At 32.2% G+C, this 12,640-nt stretch overlaps 1 protein-coding gene across 3 annotated transcripts in view; it reads left to right on the forward strand.

Annotated features, from left to right (window-relative positions):
• Window positions 1-214: 214 nt before the first annotated feature.
• Window positions 215-12,640, forward strand: part of LOC138123240 (homeobox protein orthopedia-like) — a 44,337-nt gene continuing 31,911 nt past the window's right edge. The window contains exons 1-2 of one of the 3 annotated variants that reach the window (XM_069037851.1): window positions 215-368; window positions 8,143-8,435. In XM_069037851.1, the coding sequence (XP_068893952.1) occupies window positions 344-368; window positions 8,143-8,435 (318 nt within the window). In that variant the 5' untranslated portion in view covers window positions 215-343. Of the gene's footprint in view, window positions 369-541; window positions 874-8,142; window positions 8,436-12,640 lie in introns of those variants that run through there. The other 2 variants (XM_069037852.1, XM_069037853.1) reach the window with 2 other exon arrangements.

A 12,640-nucleotide genomic window follows, 5' to 3' on the forward strand; every position in this document is an offset into this window, starting at 1 on the left:
TGAAAATGCAATACAAAAAGTTTAATTACTTTTTTGATTAAAAGAGTAGAACGGGAGCGGGTCTCCAGCGAGCGTGCGGCACCGCTTCCGGCCGGGGAACAGCAGGAGAACAAGCCTTCGTTCTCTTTTCGGAAGAACACCCACCACACCGTGCAATGGAAGCGTAGGAGCCACGCCCGCGCCCCTGGCTCCGCCCAGACGGGGGTTCGGCCCCCATTGGCTCGCCTCCCACTCGTACCTCTTCCCAGCATCAACAACATATTCACAATTCAGTATCAAATCAGTACTCATTAAATAAACAGTGCAGTGCGTCAGCCTGGACACCGTCGTCTGCAGCAGAAACATGCTCAACAATCTGGGCCCTGTCGGTAAGTTAGTGGGGGCACTAATTGACGCTAAAGTCTTTAGTGATTCAGCGTACTAACGATAGGCTAGTTAAATGGGCTAAATTGAAGCTGCCTCGCCCTCATTAAGCCAATATCGCCGGGCCGCTCCGGTAGGCCATGCAATTAGGGACACGCAGCCGGAGGCCCACACACTCTTTCATACTTTTAGTACAGTGGCCGCGTCCTTATCCGGTACCGATAGACGAGACACGTCGGGCCTGGAACTGTCTGAACGATCACAAATTATTTATTCGATTTAAACGATATTGCAAGAAACGATCACGTGACAATAACTTCTGGTTCTTGCTTTGAGTTAACATTTTGTGCTGGTTTTGTCGATGCTCTTCCGTGATGCACTCCCCGTCTGAGTTGTTGTTTGTCGTTAGAGATATTTGACTTAATTGTGACCATGTTGGATTCTATGAGTGCTGAAGAAAACGTTAGGTGATATATCGGGGAATTTTCAATTTATTTACCATGATGGTGGGTACGTATAAAAATTGAAAATCATTTTTAGACTTTGGAAATTTTATTCGCGTCACATACATAGATATTTTGCAATAGAATTTGCTTAAACCTATCGGTACCATAGGTATCATATGTTGTTGAATCGTTGTTGTCGACAATTAAAAAAAATACAACATTGTTTTTTGCATTTTTTTAAATTCTTTGTGAAAACATTTTTTTTTTGACTTAATTAATTTTTTAGAATATCTACTTACAACAATTTGCCTATTTCTCACTTTTCAATATTTTTATCTAATTGCATCTCTTTCATCTGTTTTATAATTAGTCGTGGATATTTGCACTTAATTATCTTATTCGTGCCTAATGAAACAGTAAAACAAATTTCTAACTTTGCACTGTGGTAAATTTCTGTTTTACATTCTACATGTATAAAACAGATTTATTCCAAATAAATTTTAATTTTATTGATAAGTATTTCTGACCAAAAGATTAATATTTTACATTGTAGCAAAATATGTATTGGCAAATTAATCAAAATACACAAAAGCTTTGTCGACGAATATTATGTAATGTTGTTAATACCTTTGAGACAATAATGCAAATGATTGACAATGATAAACAATTAGTTTTGGACTTTGGTCGGAGGTCAGAGGTTAGCATTTTGTGTCAATCTTGCCGATTTTTCCTGATGAAGGTTTCAGTTTTTATTTAAGCGGTGTAGATAATAGCTACTTACATGTATTTTAAACCTACGTAAGCTATAATTGTGACTACATATTTTCAAATTATTTGCCATGATGGTGGATACAAATCAAAATTACTAAAGACATTTTTCACTTTTCTTAAAAAGTAGTAAATTCAACCCAAGGACATGCAATCTTAATATTTCACATTTTCATGGCATGTACCTAAATAAACCTATAGACTAGAGATCTACATATTTGTGCACTAATAAAAAAAATTTTATTATACCTGAATCATAATCCCTGTTTTTGACACTAAAATGCGTGCGAAAAAGGGCCTTTAAAACACTAAAGCTTTAAGAGTTGCTTAGGTAACAACAAATTCACCTACATTTTGAACAATGATAAACAGACATTTAAACACAATTTATGATAGCAACGAAACAACAATAATTGACCATTTCTATATCAACGATTAATTTACTTCGGAAAAGGTATTTCAATTTACTTGTTTTGCTATAATTTTGAGATTGTAGTGCAAGTATAATAAAAAATAGTGTATGATACACGTTTATAAGGGCCTTTAAAGCACTTGCGACGTCAAAAGCACTCCGCTACGCGTCGTGCTTTTAAAGTCGTCGCGCGTGCTTTAAAGGTTTCCTTATACCTAAACTTGTATCATAATACAGAGTGTTTTCGAAGTTGAGGGGTTCCTTGTAACACGAGGCACCACACATTATTCTTCAGAATTTTAGCCTAAATCTTCTTAGTAAAATGTTTGTATTAACGGAGATAATTGATTGTGTATTTTTATTGTTTTCTAAAATTTTGAGTCCGGTCCTGTCCATTTCTCCGCTGTACTTGATTAATAACTAACCTGGCCCAGGATGGTGTCTTTCCGAAAATCGCTCTGCAATACTCTCTGGACGCCGCAGCTGCATTCTGATAACGTGATAACATTGCCCATACATTTGCAACATATCTGTGAGCTCATTATTTTCCTAATAATAAAGCCATTTCGACTAATTAGATGACAACTCTGACAGTATTTTTGATTAACGTCCATGCTCATTTGATTTTTTTTTGTCAATTCTAATTTCTAACAAATCAGCGCAAATTTGAGCAGGACCGGTTTCAAAAATTTCAAAAAAATTTACTTATTGTATCTTCATTGCCGTACACATTTTACTAAGGTAATTTTGGCTAAAACTCTTTAGAACAATGCATACTATCACATGTTAAAAGGAACGCCTCAACTTCGAAAACACCCTGTATACCTATTATTTTTTATTAGAATACCTAAGAACAATTTTCTGAATTTACATGTGCTTAATTACGATAACTTGATTTTTACCGATGGGACTTTAATAATTGCTGTGTGTAATTAATTATTATTATTAATCAATAAATATGTAGATGCAATTTTGGTTTACCGATGTATCAAAAATATATCTAAGTATTATACTTATGTTTAAGAACTGAATTATTAACTAGAACACTAGAACTAAAATAATAAATACCTAATCTGCATAATAGGTATAATACGATATTATAAAACATCCTTCTAAAAGCATAACAGATTTTTAAAAATACACATCGGGCTCAGTTTCATATTATCAAAAAAGTTATAAAATCAACGGTTAATTCGTTCTAGGGATTCACTCTTACAATTTACCTATTCATTACTACTATGAATGGAACATAATATGTATCGAAATTGATTGAAATATTCCAACTTGTTAAAAATTATTTATATAAGTACAGTAATAACATTAGAAGATTAATCTATAAACATAACACTGCAGGTTTTATATAAAGGAGCAAATTTTACTGACAAAAGAGTAAGTTTTTTCTTGTTTCAAGAAATTAATCTAAGAATTGATTTCATTTAAAAATTGAAAATCGAGCACATTATTGATAGTTAAATAAATATATGTATGTACATATACTGGGTGCCCCAAAATTCGCGAAACAACTCAATGGGGCAATGTCAACTCATGTTTGAAAATTATGAAAAAATAATAAAAATTCAATATCTTTCAGATTTGAAGATATGGACGCTCAAAATGTGCAGCTTTGATCTCATTTTTTTTTTTGAATAGATATTAAAAACATTTTGAGTTTTTGTTTGTTACCAGTTAGTAGTATAATAATTCTGAATGATTGTGATTAGATTTTCAATTATTTACTTCAATATTTCCAACATTATGTCGGTTTGACCTTAAAGAACATATGGCAACATGGCCTTTATTGTTCTTTCTTATTTCCAAGGATACAAAAAATAAATAAAAATTTGCAGATTGTTTTAAATTGCCATATTTAGCGTAACAAAAATGTTCAAATCTTCTACCAGAATTTTTTTTATATTATAAATTTATAGGTATTATAAACTTACTACATTTTTAACAATGGATTATGAAAAACAACATCTTTTTTAGTAGGAATGTTGTTAGGTAGACCGTAAAAAAGAGTTTTTGAGATATTGAGATACTTATATAGGTACTATTGAACATTTTTATCGGTTAGAGAAATCAATTTGATCTAGTTTAACACCAGACATTTTTCAGAATTTTAAATGACTTTGAAAATCAGCTGTATTATAATTTAAATAACAAACGGTGACCATTTTGAATATTTAATTTGATTACATACAGTTGGACGTGATTATTGTTATGAAATTGCAATAAAAATCTTGTTACTTTTATGTTATTTGTTTTTATGAATTACATAGTTAAACATTTTTGTGCTCCATTTAGGCTTTGACTCCTTTATTCATTTGTTTTCGTTGCTATAACCTAACTTGATTTCTCTACTTCAAGAGTATTATATACCTACAGATTTTTTAAAACTTCAAAGTCAAATATCTCAAGAACTTTTTCTGTGATCTATCACTTTTTTTTACGCGGACATACTAGAAATGATGTCCTCTTTCATAGTCCGTCATTAAAAATGTAGGGGTCATTTAAATTTTTGATGTAGGGTTGGCTAAGGCGACGGAGTAATGAAGTGATAACCATACTAAATCAGGTCCTCCTATGTGTTGTGCAGATTCATAATAATTATTCTAAAATTTCATATTTGTAAGATTAAGAACACCAGAAATAAACTTACCCGAACTTTCCTTGCGCGTATCCGCTGTAAATACATACATATAAAGAAGAAATCATGATGAAATCGTATCCGCTGTCAATTCAATAACTCAAGTACATATTTAAAGTCTGATGTCTGAGTCTGACAAAGAATAATTCAAATTTGCTTAATACAAAGGAAAATTAAAGCAGTGTATGCACATTTTGCATCTAAACATCATGAACACCATTGTGGTGCATCTTCTTCAAACTTTACCTAACCCAAAAAGAAACATTTAGAAATATTCTATGGAAAAAATTCATTGATAATATTGATTTTTTTTTTTCAAGATTGGATTGCTATTTGTAACAATCATTGAGATATATACCTAATCCGACGAAACAATTTTAAATCATCGGCATGTCATAGGTTGGGGATATCTCTTATTAATCATCTAGAAGGATGACATTCGTATCAAAAAAACATAGGTATTACTTTTATTGTTAATACAATGTCGTACTGTTAGTTGTTATTGAAAGACCTAATACATTGAATCAGAGACCCTCTGAATTATTATTCAATTTAAACGAAATCGTGACGAAGACTCACATGGCAGTAAATGCTGGTCATAAATGTTAATTTAATACATATTCCATGGTCCATGCACATTCTTGAATCTTAAATTATACTATATTTTCCTTAGCTTTTTAACAATTCAATTTGTTTTATTAGGGATTTAGGTAGGTATCGGTATCGAACTAGGAGGTAATCTTTTTTTTTTCTCTCAATTGTTACGTTAGAAGTGCCTTCACATTTAAGTTTCAGTTTTAAGGTCAATTTCGTATGGCTAAAGTTTAAAGTTTATAGATATCGGATTTTGATCATTTTATTTGTGCGTTTCGAGTAGAGATTATTTTGCCGGGGATTATTCGAATGTCTCTTGGTACAGTAGTATGTATGTATACATACATACTACCGTGCGATCGAAAATAAAATAAAATCGAGATGGCGATGATTAATACATTTCAGTTGGCAGCACGTAAAAATTAAATTCAATTGTCATCAGATGTCATTATGTAATTACAATAGTAACTATGATTCGGGACTTTCAAGGCACTTACCAACAACTTGCCTTGATTATTTTGTTTTTCCATACCTGAAAAACAACGTGTTCAAAAACAGGCCTGGCACAGTTCCCGAATGAATGCAAGTAATTACTAATAACTGCAATTTAATTGATGTCCCGACTTTGCGAAGGTCATTTGAAAACATAGAGCGAAGAGAGTAGCATTATGTTTGGAAGCTGAAGACAGACATTTCGAACATTCACTCTAGTTCGTAAATACGATTGGAGCTCCTCATGATTCTTTTACAACCGACAGGTCACACATAATGTACACCTTTATGAAAATCAAGATTTCAACGTTCTCAAAATCACTAACCTAACTTTTAAGACTGGCATCTGATATGAAATTTTAACGAATTGCCAACTGAAATTTTTAGTCACAGCCAACTCTAATTTTTTTTTTCGATCTCACGGTAGCATTATACATACAACATTTTCATACATCATCAAATTTGGAGTTCATTAATACTAAATAAAACATTTCAAACCTTATCAAAAATCATAAAATAAAATAATTAAATAAGACCCTGAATAAAATGTTGATACTATTTACTGATTCTTGTTAATTTTTCGTATCCCACCTCCACCCGGCGGCACGGCAATTTTGCCGGAGTACATACACTATTACGGATAATACTATCAAGTAATAGTGCAGTGCTTATCAACATAATTACCGGCGTCTCGCCTCCGCATTTTGACTTTTTTGTGTTTTATGCTCTGTGTCAATGTTAAGGAATTTCCTCACGATGTGACATGAGTATAATAATATACCTTTTTGAATTTCAACCACCAATGTGTTCTCTAAGTCCAAAATTTTTAAATTTTTAAAAAGAGATTGGGGTACTATTCCTGTTGCTGAAATTATAAATGGTAAAATCGAAATTTTTTCTAAACACCAAAGATTTCTCATAGCAACGGAGAGTTCTAAATATTTATTAATTTTTGTATTATATGTCTGTGTTATATTGTTATTTTAATTATTAAGTATATGTTTATTAACAGGTGCATAATATAATGGCAGCAGAAAAGCGGCAAGTTCTTTTTAATCTACAGATCTGAGTCGAAAGTTGTCATTGCTGTCAGTGTTATAAAAAGTGAACCAATATAACTTCAATAATAAGTACATATTTTTTTAAATAATCAGTGCTATGATTATGAGGGTTAATAGTTTTGTTCCTAAGATTTTACAACAGCTACCTTACGTTTTGGTACGGAATAAATTCGATCGATATGTCGCTTTAATACAAGATTAATAATAAAATATTTTGTCTTTGTTTTATTTGCTCTTAACTGTTCTTTGAGAAATTAAGAAAACTATAAAACAGTTCAATTTATCTATAGCCGGAACGTTGTAGATGTGGACTGGTGACTTGTCGGTAAGTTGGCACTACCAGGAAAAGAAACTAGACGCTTATAAGGTACATATTTGGAATTTATGACAGATTTCTCACTAAAGTAGGTACAGTTCAATCATTAGTTTTAAGCGACCTTGAGTTGGACAAACCACATCTAAAACGTTTTTACTATTATTTAATTTAGCAACGAACGTTTAGATTTTAAAATACAAAATCACTAATCATGGAGAGGTAGATTTTAAGCTGGCTACTCACGTTCCAACACCACAATACGATTTTGAGCCCCCATATCTTCAAATCTAAGAAGAATAGAATTTTTAAATTATTTTTCTCATTATTTTCTAACATGAGTTGTCTTCAACACCATCGTACGCAGCTTTTGGGACGTGAGTGGCCTGCTTTAGAAATTGAGATTGTTTCATTCTTGTGAAATCTGCATAATGCAAGTTATCAATGTTTTTTACATTATTGTTGGATGTGATATTTGCCACCTAAAATACATAGCGTAACTAGACTATCCTAAAGGTAAATGTATGTAATTATTGGTTGCCTGTCTCGTGATTCGGAAGTCACGTTAAGCCATTGGTCCCGGTCTATTGAGTTGGTTATCATGCCCCTCATAGATTTGTAAACCAGTCCTAGACTGTGTAACAATTTTTTTCGAAAATAAAACACGTTAAGATAATGTAACTTACAGTAAAAAATTATAGCAATCAGCAAATTAAAATCAAATACTTCACAACCAATTTAAAACAAATTATTAATTACTTTTGCTCAAATTACCAAACATAAATCTGTAATTAGATACAAGTTGTAAGTTGTTTCTTTTTTACATCTGGTAAAATAATCTGCTGATTTGACAAGCCAAGTAAACACTACGCAGATACGACAATAGTTACTCTTTTTTGCATGTTACTCGTAGTTATTTATTCAAAAAATACAAGGTACAAACAAACTATTTACGTAATGTGATTTGCTTAGCTTTTAATGAACTGATAAATAAATATTACATGTTTTCTTTGATTTCCATTAAAATAACAATGTCTCTATTGCAGGCATAAAAGAAATGTGCGGCGAGGACCTGAAAAGACACCAGAACGAACTAAAAGTGTTGGAACAACCCCGTTTAAGTGGGTTATGCGACGGCCTACCGTCGTTGAGCAATTCTCTAGGTAGCAACAGTTCCAACGATGGAGACAAACCTACGAAGCAGAAAAGACACAGGACGAGGTTCACACCTGCACAGCTTAACGAACTGGAGAGGTGTTTTTCTAAAACTCATTATCCGGACATTTTCATGAGAGAAGAGATCGCCATGAGAATCGGACTTACAGAATCTAGAGTACAAGTGAGTGATAACGTTATTTCATTAAGTTGTAAAATAAAATGTTACGATTTTAACGAATTCGATGGAGCGGCGACTTAAAAGAACTTTGTAAACCGGAAGGGCTTTCATGCCACACGATCGAACCATTAAATTTTATGGTGGCCAATATTCACTGCTACATGCGAGTTTCCTACCTGAAATGTTTTGATAAGGGGACGTGTTTGCTTTTTATTGCTACTTTGTATACCAACATAAAGTCAAAAAGTTGACCACTTTTGGAAACAGATTTAGAAAATGTGTTTCAATTTATATTAATTAACGTGCTAGAGTTTACGTAAGTTGGCAATCCTGCGGTGTTTCGGGATTAAGTTGAGGGTTAGACGACGAAGACCACGGGCTTTGGAGCTTCTGGTAACCCTCACAAACTTTCTAGCGGTTTCGCTTACACCTCATTGGCTAAGTGAATATCACAATTAAATTCAAACGTGCACCAATGGCACAGGCTTTCTTTATTTATTCATTAGCCTAACAGATGTCCAACTTTTGCGTTGTTTCAATTTGCTTTTTAAAATATTCGCGCATGTCATGGAATTTGAATTGCAAATGTCATTATGATCACACCAAAAATGCATCAGTGGCTGTTTTTGTTTTCAACGAAAATGCAGAAGAACTGCCACCGCTAATGAAAAATAGCGGACTAACATTAAATGTGTTTTAGAATCATCGGATTAAACTTACTAAAACAAATGCAATATTCTTGTAACTTCCAGCGAAACTTTTCATTTGTGTCATTTGTCTCTGCTTCATGTCCATTCCGTTATATATTTTATATGAAGTTACCGATTTTATTGGCTGATGTTAATTTTTTAGTCAGCGGGTGCCGTCAACAGTGGAAGCTTCTCTTTCTGTACTCTTTTGTTATATCAAATCATCACTCTTCATTAAACATTTATACAGACATTTGACTGTATAATGAACCGTAGCTCTTTGTGGATGGGGTGTTTGCCTCGTCGCGTCGATCCCGGAGGGAGTGCTGAAACTTACCCTTCGATATAAATCTCTGCGTAGAAAAACAAATATTTATTCCGTAGTGTTGCTTACTTTATGTCCACACAATATAATAACACGCATCCCTTGTGTACAGGTCCCTTTCAAAAATAATTGACGATACCTAGTTTATGAACAAATACACATTATAATTTTTAAAATAACATTAAAATATACAATATGTTTTATGTATGTAATTAATTGAATTTGACTAAATCATCTTAAATATATCTATAAACAACTGATTATGTGTACTTATATATATGTATTATATTGATGAATATAAAATAAAGATATAAATCCAACCGTTAACATTTAATATTTTAATTTGTAATTAGCTCGATAGAAAACGTGATAAAGACAGTGACGGACACCTAAAATATTTTTAAAGATAATGAGCCTCTTAACCTTGTAAAAGACGAGAAAACTTGAACTTTAAGGATTTAGAAAGATGATACATTTATTGGTTCTACGGATTTATTTCTTTTTGACAAGATGAGAAAGTAGCTACAGAAAATTTAACTATGAAGGAAAAAACCACAGCCACCGTGCAAATTTTTTAATGCTCCTTATAATAATGCATCATATACTCGTATTTATAATCCATGATGAAGTATAATTTCAATATCAATAATAAAGTAATACATTTTTTTTAACCATATCAAAATGACTAATTATCATTCGATTAGAGAAGTTAAGCACCGCTGGGCACAGTCAGTATTTAGATGGGAGAAACCGGATTTCAGTATATATTTGTTATCCTCAATAACCTCCAACTTAGATATCGTGAAAAAAATGGGTGTAAAGAAAAATAGCTGAAGTAGCTGAAAGCAAAAATATGTAAAATTGCGTTTATATTTTTCTTCTTTTTTGAAAAACATCAGTATATTTTTTAAGGTTCCTATAGCTACAAACTGAGGGAGTAAAGTGGTACTTTAAATTGCGCTCCGAAAAGTACTTAGCTAATCGAATCTGTGGTCAGTGTCGGCAATGTGGTTTTTCTAAATCCTTTGGTCAAACCGACTTTGCAATTAAGCAGATGGATCAACACCGGATCACCTGGTTTTCCATGTTTCATCTGCTGTTCAATTTGCTTGTGATTCATGCCCTACGGGGTAGCAAACGACCATCATCAAAGGGGGTTATAGACGATCACGCTTAATCGCTAATACTGAGGTGATGCACTGACTTTTATTAGACTATTAGGTGTTTACATAGGGTTGGGGTGGCGGTAAACTAATTGTATTTTTGGTTTATACAATAACTAAATACGGTTTAGCAGCTATATATGTAGCTGTTGTTTTATTGAAATATCTATACTAGAAATTAAATTAATAATATAAACAGTTATTTACTTCCACATGTTACGCTTCTATTGAATATATTTGATTCTGTCCCAATAAATTATATAAATGGTATAAATCAATACATGCATCCAATATAAAATCATAGCGTATAACGCTCTTAATTAAATAATGTAGAAAATGAAATAAATAAATACCACCTCGGCTTTTCTATTTTGACTTTTTATGAGGTACTAATGGATGAAGCGGTTTATTCTATTTATTTGAACAATGAAAATTAATTCTGGGTGCAGGTTCATGTTGAAGTAATTTTTATATTTCAATCTGAAATATATTTTTGCATTAAAGGTGTTAAAATTAAAATCGTAAAGTTAAATTAATTATTACCTATAAATTGAAATACTAAAATTTAAACTTTATAGTAGTTTTGATTAAGACGACATAGTATCTATAAGGTATAAAAAGAAATACATACTTATCTATCTATAGAAAATTTAGAAAAAATATTTTTTTATTCGACACTGTCAGAATTTGAGAATTTTTTCCTGTGTGAACGGATTTTGATGAATGTCACAACTTGTAAAAACGAAACGTCAAGCTAATTTTAACGATTTTAAGCGATTTGGAGCCTTCAAGGGGCTCGTCGAACAAAAAAACGTTGTATTCAATTCGTTCGTGTGCAAGTTGGGCTCTTTATGGCACTCGTGAGCCCAATTTACACACGAACTCGTTAAATAAACTACTGTTATGCTTAGTTTGCCTTTTTTAAGTGGTTAATTTTGATTATAAAATGGCATTTTGAAAATAAACTTTCAACTACGTAATGAGTTCAAGAAGAAATCATACCTACAGAATAATCACGTATGTAGTAGGTACAATATAAGCTGCTAACCTCGTTATCAAATATCTCATAAGAATAAATAAAAATTCACAGACTTTATGTATTTTTATGAAAAGAGTGATCAAAATAGTCATTCGTCAAATAAATAAGTAGGTGGCCTAGAATCTTCATTTGACAATTTAGAAGTCCAGTTTATTTCTTTATTCCGTCATTTACAAGATTTACTGACACAATCTAGACAACTTGATCACATATTACTTGTATTTTGTAATAGATGAAACCGACAATCCTATAGATTATATTAGGTAATTTTATGCGATTTTGGGAGGAAAGAATAGAAAATGGTTTTCTTATATGTATTGTCTTCCATATCTTCGTAACATTTATAACCATATGTATGTCATTCTCTTATTATTGAAAAAAGCCACTGCACCACATTGAGAGGGGATTCAGTTGTAACGAAAAAGGTAAAGCAATTTGGATTTCTGTAGAAAGTATTTGGAACAGCTTACATAGCATTCTGAAGTTGAATTAATTGATCTAAATTTGTGACTGTGACACTGGCAAAGAATCGAATTTTGCATGTTTGAGAGTTACTGAAGTTACATTTTACATTTATATGCCTTGATTCTGTAGACTTGTGTTTTATATTAAAAAAATACTTCTAATTTCATATCTACACATGATCTTGTTTCTGAGGTCGCTGACATTTAATGGCGGTGTCCTAACTTCAAATTAAATCTTCCTCCAAACACATCTTACATCATAATTTCATTCATAATTTCTTTTTCATTACTATATTATTCGGTTTTTTGTTGTAACTAGTGAAGTAATTTATTGATCTCGATCTACCTACGTGAAAACTGCTTTATGGACAATTTTACGTGGTCTGTCTATAGTATAGTGAGTGACGTGGGTAATGTATTTTTTTCACTATCCCACCTCCACCCGGCGGCACGGCAATTTTGCCGGAGTACATACACTATTACGGATATTACTATCAAGTAATAGTGCAGTGCTTATCAACATAATTA

This window comes from Tenebrio molitor, chromosome 2 (genome assembly GCF_963966145.1).
Source record: "Tenebrio molitor chromosome 2, icTenMoli1.1, whole genome shotgun sequence".
Taxonomy (NCBI): Eukaryota; Metazoa; Arthropoda; class Insecta; order Coleoptera; family Tenebrionidae; genus Tenebrio; species Tenebrio molitor.